At 41.8% G+C, this 14,275-nt stretch overlaps 1 protein-coding gene across 17 annotated transcripts in view; it reads left to right on the forward strand.

The window, feature by feature from the left end:
* SOX5 (SRY-box transcription factor 5) overlaps positions 1–13,122 on the forward strand; it is an 895,980-nt gene extending 882,858 nt beyond the window's left edge. For all 17 annotated transcript variants that reach the window (XM_089769671.1, XM_089769670.1, XM_075898182.2 and 14 more), the window contains 2 exons: positions 1,583–1,799; positions 7,607–13,122. In XM_089769671.1, coding sequence (XP_089625797.1) covers positions 1,583–1,799; positions 7,607–7,910 — 521 coding nt within the window. In that variant the 3' untranslated portion in view covers positions 7,911–13,122. The remainder of the gene's footprint in view (positions 1–1,582; positions 1,800–7,606) is intronic.
* The last annotated feature ends 1,153 nt before the right edge of the window (positions 13,123–14,275 follow it).

Raw genomic sequence — 14,275 nt, forward strand, 5'->3', positions numbered from 1 at the left:
CAACAGCAAATTTGTCACATGGGAACTACTCTTTTGCTCTTCCGGGTTCCTTTTAACAATACCTTTTATCAGCAGTTCTCAGCTGGGGTGCATGTACTGGCAGGGGTACACGGAGGTCTTCAGATACATCAATTCAGCTTGATATTTGCCTAATTTTACAACTAAAATACATAGTAAAAATGAGAAACTGGAATATATTTTACTTATAGGTCAGTATATAGGTAGTGTAAACAAATTGTATGAAGTTTTAATTTGAGTACTTTTACCATTATATCTCACTTTACCTGCTTACACAATCAGACATAAAAAACAGTTTTAAGTGTTACAGCACACACTGTTATTTAAAAACTAGTGTAACTTGGGGGTACAAAAGATAAATCAGACTCCTGAAAGGGGTTGAAAGCCTCTTCCTTAAATAGGTTCTTTTACCCCAAAGAACGGGACATTAGCTTGGTACTTTACAATAACTAATCCTGTCTTCCCCATCTCGGAATCAGTTGTATCAAGCAGTGCAGAGCCCTAGTCACATCACAACATGAGAGTCACTGTGCCACTGCCCCCTCGCCCCCAGCCCTGACCCCAATGGTACAGTGATGGCAGGGTATTTCCTTTCCAGATAGGGCCATGCCTTTGAATTGCTGCTACTCCTGTAGTGAGGTGGGATGGCGGAGAAGAAAGTGTCCATTCTGGCCCCATAGAGGCAAAGGCAGGAGCAAGGGAGTGCTCTGAAAGCTACTAGTATTTGTATGTATTGGGTGAAGAAAGCAGTGGGCCTGGTTAACCTGTTACACACAACACCCCACTGGGATGCACTAGATAATAGCTCCAAAACCCACTGCCATGGGAAGTTCTTCCAACTCCTGCCTAACAGGGGACTCTCTGTATCTCAGAGCTATTGTTTTAGTCTCTCTGAAGACTCAGGCAGCATTCAGCACATTGGGTGGGTTCAGTTCATGTTTTCAAGCTTTTCATTACAACCATAAGAGTTAGAAAAATACTTTTTTTAAAAAAGTGAAAGCTTAGATTGTGATGTAAACCTGACCCTAGAAACCAAGACCTTAGGATGCCTGTGTTTTAATCCAGCCCAGCGTGGAATTCAGCACCTAGTTCATAGCATACAGTTGCACTACACTCTTTACAACAGGAAATGATGAATACCATGCCCAAATGAAATTACAGAGAAACACAGGCGGACTAGAATCTAAAGAGCTTATTGGAACTTTGCCCAACTTTTGCTATTGTGACTTGAAATCTACTTTTACAAAAAGTTTCAGGTATCTTTAATAGTTACTGTGGTCTGGATCTTGGAGTTATCTCTCATTCTAAAATACAATGTGTAGCAGTGGTGTCTATAAAATATTACTCAGAAAAGGAAGAATGGCACATGAAAAGTTACCGGCATCACATGGGTGTACCCTGGAGGTTTACTAGCCAACTACAAAAGTAGTGTCATAGCTAGTTTTTTTTAAAAGCGCTGTTTTACAGCCCAGACCATGGTATTTTGTTCTTAATGATCTGCTTAATCATCCTTCTCTGAATGGGAAATGGGCAGGGTTCTCATTTCTCATTTCTTCTGTGATAGGATCTCGCTGGAAAGCTATGACAAACCTAGAGAAGCAGCCATACTACGAGGAGCAGGCCCGACTCAGCAAGCAACATCTGGAGAAATACCCAGACTATAAATACAAGCCCAGGCCGAAGCGCACCTGTCTTGTGGATGGCAAAAAACTGCGGATCGGCGAATACAAAGCAATCATGCGCAACAGGCGACAAGAGATGAGGCAATATTTTAATGTTGGGTATGGGCCTGTCATATTTTTTATTTCAGTAGAAATTGTTTTTCTCTGGGGTTGTCCTTGTTTCAGAGCTGTAAATTTCATATGTTATCACAAGGTAAATAATATGTTAAGTGCAAAGGGGGACTCTCACTTGTGAGCGCCTTTTGTCAGCTCGGTGTGAACTTGCACTCACTCTCTCTCTATTTTTGGCACACCTGTCAGCTGCTAACCCTCACCAAGTGGGTCTTCAGCAGCCCAGCCCTCCAGCCAGGTCACACACACAATGGCTGTGTCTACACTGGGCCACTTATTCCGGAAAATCAGCCGCTTTTCCGGAATAAGCTGCGAGCTGTCTAAACTGGCCCTTGAATTTCCGGAAAAGCAACGATGCTCTACTGTACAAAATCAGCCGCTATTCCGGAAAAACTATTCTGCTCCCGCTCGGGCATAAGTCCTTATTCCGGAACACTGTTCCGGAAAAGGGCCAGTGTAGACAGCCCAGTAGTCTTTTCCAGAAAAAAGCCCCGATTGCGAAAATGGCGATCGGGGCTCTTTTCCGGAAAAGCGCGTCTACATTGGCCACAGACGCTTTTCCGGAAAAGCAGCCTGCCAATGTAGATGCTCCTTTTCCGGAAAAACTGAAAATGGAATAGTATTCCGTTTTAAGCAGTTCCAGAAATTCATGCCAGTGTAGACACAGCCAATGTGAACAAAGAAATGTCTTTGGGGGTACCAGAAGTCCAGCAGGACTTATCATGGTGCCCTGATTAATACCTGCAGCTCTGTCTCTGGACTCAGTTCTCAGTCCCATCTGGGTAAGCATTAAGTCTGTCCCTAGTCTGCTATAGAGCAGTGGCCCAGAGCTTTTTCAGTGGAGACTCTTTGTTCTCAGCAGTTCCGTGTATCCCAGCTATTTAGCCAGGTAACTCCTTTAGTCCCTTTCTGGGGGTAATTCATAAAGTTAAGTTCCACAAGTGGTTGGCCCCATTCCGGCTCTTCGGTCTGTCAGTGGGCCTGTTTTCTTGGTCTTTTAATGCAAGGGGCTAGGAATGTCGAGTCTTATCCTCTCCAGTGGTCATGGGGGAAAGAAGGGCACCTAGGCTGTCCCACTGTATGGTCCCTAAGTTAGGACCCAGAGCAAATAGCAGTCATGTGCTGTTTCCTCTAACCCTGGGCCACTTGACACATAACCCCTTCCTCTTCACCCTTGTCTCAGGGTTCTCTCTCTTTCCCTGCTTGAGTGAAGGTCTTTCCCAGGCTTCTTTACTCGTGGAGTTTTTCAACCTTCCAGGCAGGCCTAGAGCACCAGCATTCACTGGGATGGGGTTTGGCAGGACCTCAGGAATTCCAGCATAGGGTCTTAAAGGCCTGGCATCACACTAACATAATATGAAGGCATTGGCCAAAGTTAAAATGGCAGAGCCATGAAGAGGTCTCCTGAGTTCAGGTCATGTCTGTATGGCCAACTGCTTCAGTTTCCCCATCTATAATATAGAGCTGATACTTGACCAAGTTGTCAGATGAAATGCACCAAATATGTGCCAACGGTTATTCATTATGGTGTTTACAGAATCTGAATTACTCTGTTCACAAAGTTTATAGCTCCCAAGGCCAGAAACACTAACTCACATTCAAGGAGTTGGGCAAGGAGGTATCAGCTAAAAGATTGCTCAGCAGTACTTTTGAAGAAAGCCCGTGGCAGATTGAACTGGTCCTCTCGGGATATGAACCCCTTACTAGTATTCAGCTTAGCACCGAGCAAAAGACTCTCTGGCACCGCAAATGTCCTTGGACTGCAGTAATCTCATCACATGTGACCAGCATGAGCTGGCTGAGGATGTTTGAGCCTTGCTAGTAAGGTCAGTGAGGATATAGGCATCAGAGAGACATCCAAAGGTTTGTATATTTGTCCACAGTTAGTTCTCTGCTTTTTGATCTAGAAAACTGCCCAGAAGACTCTTTTTTTTTTTGCAAATACTTTTTGGTTTTGGCTACTGATAGGCCAAGGACACATGTTCTTAGGATATTTCCTCCGCATCTGGTCCAGGAGCTACACACACAAAAACACACACACAAAAAACCCGTTTGTTTGTTTAAAATTGATCAACTAACCTTAGAAAAGCTGGAGTATGGTCTCTTGTTCCCTTTAAAAAAAAACATTTCTTTCTCATCCTGTTGTACCAGAATGAGGTCACCTGTCTCTAGTTAATGGGACTGAATATCTATGAAAGGGGAAATAGCTGCCCAGTTACTGTTAAGTGTCCTTAGACAGTGTTTTGAACAGCTACAGTGTATATTGTTATTATAAGCAGCTCAACAGAGAAAGCTGAGCTGCTTAACCCTGTGGTGTTGGCAGGTTCAGTGATCCCACTGGTAAGCACTGAAACAAACATAGGGAAGTCAGCCAACATCCAGCATCGAGAGATTAGAAGAAGGGGGAAGGGGTTCTCTGAGAATAGGTGGCAACAGAGCCCCCCCCAAAATACTTCTTATCTCACCGACGTGCATGTCTTAACAATTTTTAAAACAAATAATATTATTAAAAATGTTACAAAAGTAAACTTTCCAGTGAGTCTGAGAAGTGCCCTACCTGAAAACAAACCATTTTGGAGATAGCTTGTCTAGAATTTAGAGCAGTGACTGGGAGTCACACGGTGAAATCTAGGTTCTACTGGAGTTAATGTAAAATCTTCCATTGACTTCAATCAGTATTAGATCCTAGGAGTCAGGTTTTATGCTTGGCTTCGGTTGTAAATGACTTGCAGTGAATCAGGGGCAGATTTTTAAACAATTTGAGCACCAAAATAAGTGGCCAAGTTTTCAAAAAGTTTTGAAAGTCCATTGTAAGTGTCACTATAATTCAGTGGACAACTTGGCTGTGTCTACATTGGCACCCCTTTCTGGAAAAGGGATGCTAATGAGACACTTCGGAATTGCAAATTTACATGGCTGCCGTTTTTTTCTGGCTCGGGGTTGCCGGAGAAAAGCACCAGTGTAGACGCGATTTTCCGGAAAATAAGCCCTTTTCCGGAAGACCCCTTATTCCCTTGAAAGTAGGAATAAGGGGTCTTCCGGAAAAGGGCTTATTTTCCGGAAAATCGCATCTACACTGGCGCTTTTCTCCGGCAAAACCCCGAGCCGGAAAAAAGCGGCAGCCATGTAAATGCAAATGCCGCAGGGGATTTAAAAATCCCCCGCGGATTTGCAATTCCGAAGTGTCTCATTAGCATCCCTTTTCCGGAAAGGGGTGCCAATGTAGACACAGCCCTTATGTGCATGCAGCCCATCTGGCTGTGTGGCCCACAGAAGATTTTGTTTACTGTTGCCCACGTGCAGGTTTGCAGATTTTGCTGGTTTCCATCTGAATAGTTTTTTCCTACTGGTATTCCTAAAGTAACACACACAAAAAGCAAGGGCACAGGAAGTGAGGTGCATGCTGACTGCATCCAATCAGTCAATCAATGTTGTGTGCAGAGGAAGCACACAGCTCTCACAAAGTGCTGTTTAGTTGGCACATCCTACAAATTCCAGGTATGCAAGCGCAGTGAGCAAAACTACCCTATTCCTGGAAAGCATCCTGGTTATGACAATCGTGCAGCCCACATGCTAGTCTGGGTTGCCCATTGCTGCTGTAATTGCTTCTTGGGACTTTATAGGGCAAGACAGGTTTTCAAGAAAGAAAGCAGTTTTAGCCCCCTTTTATAGATGAGGAGGCCAATTTCAATCCTTAATGGAAGAAAAATATCGCCCACTTCTATAGCATCTTCCATCAAAAATCACAAAGCTCTGTATAGCCATTGATGCATTAAGAAAAGTAAGCGACATTACAGAAGAACTTTGCATTAAAATGTTTCATAGGCCAAACATTTGTTAAGTTTCAGCGTGTTCCTACTGTTACCTAGGGAAAGCCATTCAAAAATACTGAATAATGAAAGTCAAAGTTAGCATTTCTACAGCTAGAAAGTCTGAATTAAGAGTAAAACCAAAATGTATGGTCTCCTTATTCAAAGGCTAAGCCCTTATTTATTTGAGGCAACTGTATTATTTCAAAAATTAGGATGTGATGATTGTAAATAAGCAGGCTTCCCTAGGACAGCAAAAAGCAAGCATGTTACAAATGTGGCAAATCTTTCCAAATAAGCGTTCAGCTGCTTGGGACTGCTTAATCTTTCAGGATCTCTATGCTGAGCACAGCTTACTGGCCAGCCAGTGCACAGTCAGGCTCAGGGATAGGGGAGGGTTTCATTCTTAATTAAAAATGTTCAGCTCAAGAGATTTCACCGTGTCTCCCGTGGCAAGGCTTTTCAGTACAGATGGACACACCACTGATGACATTACAATATGCAGCATGTACTGAAGGGTATTACTGCAATGGAATTACTTCATGAAGCAAGGAGACAAAAGGGGCATGAATATTAAACCTCTAGGCTTGTTGGGACCTTGGAGATTCTCAGGGAAATAAACACTGGTACAACACAGCTACAAGAGAAAGGAATTTTGATAGCCTGAAATAATTCTGCTTTTATTGCCTTATGTTTTCAATAGGGATGAAGGGAGTAGTTGACTAGTCAACTACTCACATTCCCTCCCCCCTTCCTGCCTCTGTGATAGAGGCAGCAAGGAGGGGAAAGCAGGTGCAAGCCAGCATAAAAGCTGTTTCCCGCCAGCACCATCTCTATGGTCCCACCTGTTCCCCCTCTTCCCCCCCCCCCCCCCTCGACACACACAGCCTCATCATAGGCTGTGGAGGGGATGGCAGGGGCTGCTGCCAACTAGGCAGGCAGGCAGGCAGCCTGGCTCAGTCCCTACTCACACTAGTCTAGGACCAAACCCCACTGCAGCTCTGCAATTTAAAAAGCAATAATAGCCAGGGGGCTCCTACTGCCTTTTAAATTGCGGAGCCACTGCGGGGTTTGGTCCTGCACTTGGCATGAGTTGGGACTGAGCCGGGCTGCCTATCAGCTAATTGAGTAGTCAATAAAAATTCTATCGACTACTCAATTAAATAGCCAACTCTTAACATCCCTAGTTTCCAAGGCTTAAAGGTCCTGCAGAGGATTTTTATATAACTTACACATGTCACTCTCTTTCACTAATAAAAGCCAGACTTAAACCTATGTTTTTTTATAATAAAAACAGATTTTTCTGGCATGGCAGATAACTAATATCCCTCAACGTTCCAGGGAGCTGTCCATACCTATCACTAAAAGATCCCTCTTCTCCTCACCCACCTCCCTATGGCTAGTGCATGTGCCACCTCCAAGGTTGCATGGAGATCCTGGGAATTACAAATATAAGTCCCAGAAGGTTCCTTTTGCCCCTCCCTTCAAGCCATCAGGTTTTTAAATAAACTCCACATTCCTAGCCTATAGCCTGTTTCTTTTCCCCATGTCACCAACAGACTCATTAAGGGACTTCCCACTCTCCCACCACCAAAGCCTTGCTGTTTGTTTGTTTCTAAGCCCTACTTGCACTCTGCAACTCTTGATAATGGTGGGACAGATCTTTTTTTAATCATCTCTAGATTAGAGGTGTGTGGGTTCCAACTGTAACTTTGGAGCTTGCCTAAGAGTCAAGGTTTATTACTGGGTGAATGGGCTGTCTACAAGCACACAGCTGATGACGAACATCCTGCCACCAGTGGTCCAATACAGGTCAAAGTTTGGGGGCCTTAGGCCTAATATTAGTTGTAGGCTCAAGTGTCAGAGCCAAATTACTGATTCAAAGCTTAGAAAGACCCACTCCACCGAGCTAAAAAATGATAGGCTGCTAGCACTCTCTTTGCTCCTGCTTGTAATTTAAATGCCCTTTTTATTTTTCAACAACAGGCAACAAGCACAGATTCCTATCGCTACCGCCGGTGTAGTCTACCCAGGAGCCATCGCCATGGCAGGAATGCCCTCCCCACATCTGCCATCAGAGCACTCGAGTGTGTCCAGCAGCCCAGAGCCCGGCATGCCAGTCATCCAGAGCACTTACGGCATCAAAGGTGAGGAGCCTCATATCAAAGAGGAGATACAGGCCAATGACATCAATGGAGAAATCTACGATGAGTACGACGAGGAAGAGGATGACCCTGATGTGGACTATGGCAGTGACAGTGAAAATCACATTGCAGGGCAAGCCAACTGATAAGGGTCCAAATATAGTGCGACCTTACAGGACTTCAAGGAAAAAAAAAAAAAAAGCCCCACCTGGTTTATCCTTACCAGTGGCCAAGCACATTAACTTTCTCATACACTGACTGTTACTTTAACTGTTAGTCTTAACTAGTTGGGACATCAGCTGACTAATAGACATCAGCCTGCATTTTAAAAAAAGAAAGGCCCAGAAGAAAGAAAACGACAATGACAACAACAACAACAAAAGAATGAAATAAGCTATGGGTAAAATAATGCCAGTAATTCAGCTGCTATACCCAAGCACTGAAGTCTTACCCGTCGACCTTTTATTATTTTTTTTTTCCAAATAAACTTTATGGCTGTTTGTTCTACAATGTTCTAGAAATTCTCACTCAGGTACACAGTGCCAACAAGTGGCTTGTGAATGTGTTTTGTTGTTTTGTGCTACAGTTTAAAGAGAAGTAATTTTTTTTTTTTTTTTTTGGTAATGCACCTGACAGGAAAAAAAAAGATAAAATTCCTTTTACCCTTCTGCCGTCTCCTCCTCCTCCTTTTCCCTTCTCCTTTGAATACTTAGGGTTGGAGGTAAATGGTGGGAAAGGGAGTGGGGAGTCTGTTTCTGTAAATCTCAACAAGCAAGTATTTCCTTTCTAGAGAGGACTTCTCTTCATCAATTGCACACCACACTGAGTCTTTGAGCAAGTGCCAAATTTGTACTAAAGCGCTGAACTATTTCAATTTTATTTTTCGGTTGGTCTCTTTTGTTTCCTGTTCTGTCTTAAGTTAGGACAGTGTTATGTCTTAGACAATCCCTTGAAGAACCTGATATACCAGCAGCTGGTGAGATTAGACTTTGTTTTCTTTTCTTTTCTTTTTTTAAAGGAAACTGTAGGTGCCGTTCTCAGGTGAAAGTGAGAGAGAGAGAGAGAGAGAGAGAGAGAGACACAAGAAAATTTAGAGAAAAATATTTTATGACCTTGGATTTTTGTGTGTGCGTGTTTATGGTACTAATAAAAATAATATTGGACCATTGTGAGCAAAAACCATGTTCAGGATGAAATCCCACATCCTCCAAACAACTCGATTTGTAAGGAGCCTTTGCTTTTAAAATTGCACTTCAAATGGCAACCTAAAACATGACCAGATCCATACTCTTGTTTAACGCAGGGCAGGCAAACTGGAAGTACTAACCTCCAGAATGGATTAATCCAATGTCCAGTTTTAATGGACGGCTGCTGATCTCTAAGCCATAAGACAGATCTTGGCTGAGATTCTGCTCTCTCTACCTACTTGGAACACTCATAGTCATCAGTGGAATATTAGCGCAAGGAGAAAGAACAAAACAACAAAGAAGCATTTCCCCATCCAGAATGGGCAGCAGAATTTGACTTATAGTGCACAAGATCCTGAGTCTTTGAGGTTCCAAGAGGGTTGGACACCAGGAAAATAAATTCCTGTAAGCATAACAACAGATATTTGTAATGTTGTTCTAGATCTCTTTGCCTCAGTCATCTCACCTGTCCTGGTTACACATGGGCATGCACATTTGAGACTGAAAATACAATGGGCTAAATTCTGTCCAGGGTTAGATGGCTGTGGAGTTGCACAAATATAGCATTCTGCTTGGTTTCAGAGAAGGAAGTAAACTTTGTGATACATAGCCTCTTTTTGGTGCCTGACTCTTACCCACCTCTAAGAGCACACCCAGTTTCATGCAGTAAGACAGCAGGCAGTGTGTTTCTAACACAAAAACAAAAAGGATACCTCTGATTGTACTTCCTAGGGTAGAGCTGCTGTTGGCTTTTCTCTATAGCATAGGACTTCTTTCCACTGGAAGGAAGCATAGTTTGTGAGCACAGAACGCCATCCTACAGATCTTTGCTCACATCCCTCGTCCTTACTCATAGGAAGATGCTCATCATCAGCATCACTGGAACTCCTCATGTGAGCAAGGACTATATGCACTAGCATTTGCAGGGTTCAGCCCACAGTGCTCACTAGTTGATTCAGGTCCCTGAATCTGAACACACACCCTGAAGCCAGTTAAATTTTAGACTGCAGCAGTCAATCCTCCCAGATCCAACTGCAGGATCATGGCCTTACTTTGCTGGAAGACCTACCACTTCAAGTGTAAAGCTGCCTCTGAAGATCTTGTGCAAAGAAAACAACAAAGAAATGCCATTTAAGATTTAGGACACTACTCCAATGAGCGGTTTGGATGTGTGATAGCTTCATCCTCCCCATGCCATTTTTTGTTCCCTCCCTTTTCTTTATTTTTTCCCTGTTTGAGTTTCACCTCTGCATCAAAAATTCTTTTCAATTTTTCTCACTTTCAGAAGACTTGCTCTGGGGTTACGCTTGGAGTAGCTGATCACATCCTCCATGTCAGAGGGTTTTTTGGTTTTGTTTGTATTTGATGACTTTTTTTTTTTTCATTTGAACTGCCTCCTCTTGCTAGTGTTGTAATGGTAATTATAATAATAATAATAATACTGGTCAGCTGTTCCCAGATTAGTAAATTATGTATAATTTATTTCCCTTTTTTCTACCTTATTTTATTCTGTTCTGATTTGGCAGTGCAGCAAATGAAGCTGTTAAGATATTTAAAACTGCTGCCCAATCCTGCTTTTTTATAGACATATAAAAAACTCATTTCTTCCTGTGCTCACCCCATTCTTATTTCTCCATTTTAATTTTGGCCCCAGTCATGTCAACTTCTGATGTTTATTATGATGGAGTGAATTAATGGAAGTGTTGTTTTCAATCTTAATTAACTTCTGCTCTCTCATCCCTCATTTTAGTTATTTAATTACACCAGTCATCTAGAGCCAATTTTTTAAGCACTCTGTTTGGATAAGAAGAAAAAATAGACAATTGTTTTTATATCATTATTATGTACAATGTGAAAACAGATATTTGCTTCTTCTTTTTTTTGTTTAATTTGTTCCCTGTCTTTGTGAACAAATTCTTTTTGATTCTTGTGGATTCACTTCACATTTGCTGGATGCTTGATTTCCACCATGTTTCCACCTGGTTCAATTATGTGACTTTGGGCTACAAGAATACTTTGTTTTAGCTCCAGGTAGGTGCCACCAAGGCAGGCATGGTTGGAGCAAATCTTAAATCTACATGGTAAAATTCTGGCCTCATTGAAATCAATGGGACTAGGATTTCACCCTCAAAAAAGAGCTTGATACTCCAGGTCTCACTCATGAGAGTAGCCATGTTTAAGCCAATGGGCCTAATCATATCATATGAATTAGGAGCACTTGTGGGTGAATAAGGGCTTCAGGACTGAGCCCTGTTCGCGCTAAAGGATGATCAGTTCCTTCTCGGGGGCGGGGGGGGGGGGGTGTCAGTGCTTCATCTTCTGTATTGTCTTTTCTTTTCTAGCATTTATTCTGAACTGCAGTCAAAGCTAAATGTATTGCAAACCAGCGTATACCTGAGAGACTGTGCTGGGGCTTAGGTCAAATTTTCGAATCTGCATAGCTTGTCAAAGACCCTGCATTTTCATGCTGAAACTGAAACAGCACAGCAAAGCATTTAAGCATGTGCTTAAGTACTTTTCTGTATCCAAGCACCCAAATGTCCTATCTGTAGTATTAAAACACCCATGTTTGAAAAAGAGAGGCCCTATCTTATTGATTTAAAAAAAAAAAAAAAAAAACAGGTGTCTATAAAAGAAATTCTTGTGTTGTTTCTTTCTTTTCCTGGGTTTTGTGCCCTTATGGCACTGAGAAAAACCAGGTTAGAAGAGATTAGGATAGTATTAACCTAAAAGAGCACAAAAAGCCTAGCCTCTGTGTGGGCCTAGCTCGCTTCTTTCCTGGAAATCTGGATAATGATGATGATGATCATCATCATCATCTTAGAACTTTTGGCCACGCATTTTGTTTCCTCTTAAATCAGGGAAGTTTCTTACTCCAATGTGACACAAACTTCTTGGAAGTGGGGGAAAGAGGGTCAAAAGAAAAAAAATGGAGGGACTCTGACCGGTAAGCTCAATGAAATAATACACAATTCCTCTGAATTAATTCATGCCTTATATTAAGAAAATAGGATTTTTAAGTGCATTTAGCATCTTTATTTAACCCTTCTGCTATATTAATCAGGCCCCCAGAAAAGAACACTAGCTACTATTATAGAATTTAATTAGTTTTGTAACCAAATCCTCTTATTACAAATTCATGTGGAAGAAATTTTTTCTGCAGAGACATTATTTGAAAGATTTGGTTTTTGCAGTAGACTCTTTAATTAAATCATTTTTTTAAGTAAATTGTCCTTAACCTTTTTACAGCACATTTTCAAAGCTTTTTCTTTTTTAATCCAAAGAGATGAGCTGTTATTGTCGCTGAAGAAGACTCTGACATCACGTTTATAGCATCAAAAATAATTACACACAGAGCAAACGTAGACCCACACTTACCAAAAATTCAACTGCTAGAATTAATGGCAACTTCATAATATATCTTTAAGGGCATGGTTTATCAAATATGAAATATTTTTGTTGGCCCACACAACTTGATGGATCCACATCTAATGAAATATTTTTGTCGGCCCACACAACTTGATGGATCCACATCTAATGAATTACATAGAATCCTATCTTCAAGGAAATGTAAGTGTATCCTCAACTCACAGGGCATGGGATGGATGTTTAGTTTGGTTTATATTTACATTTTCTTCAACTTTATCTTAACTTGTCAGTTTCCCAGATTGAAGAACATGTCAAGTTTGTTTTTTCTACTGACTGATTTCTCTACTCCCCAGTGTTTTTTGTCACTGGTTTGCTGAAACAGTATTTATATAGCTCCATTGGCTCTAAAGCTCTTCCTACCCCTTCTAACATTTTGGATTTTACAAGTGAAAAGAAAAATAGAAAAGAAAATAGAGACAATCAAATGCCTGGAGCTTAAAACAAAGTATGTGCAACCTACCATCTCACTTGAAATTTAATAAAAGAAATAATTATGTAAATATAACATAGAGTTATAGATTTATATTTTGTTCATAACACATAGTGTAATATAAGTTGTATATTTTCATGTTTTGGTTTTATGTTATCATTCATGCCACAATAAATAAAAAAAACAGGAGTTGATGTACTCTTTAAAAAAAATACGATGTGGGTTGCCACCATGCTGGGTTTTTTTGCATTCCCCTTTTTTCAGTATTATTGCCCTACAAGGCACCAATAAAAACAGCAAATGTGTTCTTTACTTATACTGTGTGTGCTTCCCACTTCTTAAATGTCCTAGTGTACTGTTTCATTATCAGATGACTGAAACATGGTGCAAAAAAAAAATTAGATCTAGGTTTCAATCACTCAAAAATTCAAGTTTGTAACTCGACTACTCACTTCCCCCCTGCCCCTTGCTGCCTCAGTATCAGAGGCAGCGAAACGAGCTGATGCTGCTGCGGGGGAGCCAGCTTAAAAGTCAGTTTCCCCCAGCACTGTCTCCGGAGTACTGCCTGCTCCCTCCCTTCCCCCCCTGCTGCTACATCTATCAGAGGCAGCAGTGGAAGGAGGGAGTAAAGGAGGCTGCGGCAAAGCAGCCTCTGCCTGTGGTGGGCCCAGGCTCACCACAGACAGAGTCTGCTCCAGGCCAGTCCAGGAGTGCTGTGCCTATCCCTACTGGCTCTTACTACATTTAAAATGCAATTGCAGGTCCCAGCTGCCAACAGGAGCTGTGATTTCCCCATACCTGCAGAAGTACAGATAAATACGGCTGTGTGGGAGCCTGCCAGGCACTAACCCTGGAAGACTGAATCCAACCTGCTGGCGGTATTTGCCCACCCCTGCCCTAAATCCACAAAATAAACATTTCATAAGCATTTAAATGACTGGTGGTACTTTGAAAAATCGGAGCGGTGCACGGAGATATTTCCCAAACTGCGGTGCATCTACCAGCTCCCAAGAATATCCATGGGAAATGGTGGTTGCACACGTAATTTTTAAAAATCAAGCACGTGCCTCAATTTGGATTTAAACTACTGGTTTTACTCCATCAATAGCACAATTAACTAACTTTCATTGTAGATTCAATTTAAGCTGAACTAAAATTAGGTTCTTGTTTGTTTAGGTCACTTACGTAAATAGATCTGACTTTTTATATATATACATACACACTGTGCTTCTTTTCAGAATAGGATCACACATCACATACTGCATCAGAGAGATTTTTCACATATAGCGGACATGGCTGGTTGAGCTTTGTGTGTCAGGATACGTGTAGCAGATTTTAAAATCTGTTGCAGGAACCCAGGTGAGGGGCTGAGAGATGTTCTGGGTAGAATTGCTGCATTAAGCGAGCAAGAAATAGAGCTGTTAGTAAAGAAGAGGGAGGATTTTTTAAGTTCCCTTGTTCAGTG

Source organism: Pelodiscus sinensis, chromosome 1 (assembly GCF_052426305.1).
Source record: "Pelodiscus sinensis isolate ZL-2025 chromosome 1, ASM5242630v1, whole genome shotgun sequence".
Lineage (NCBI taxonomy): Eukaryota > Metazoa > Chordata > Testudines > Trionychidae > Pelodiscus > Pelodiscus sinensis.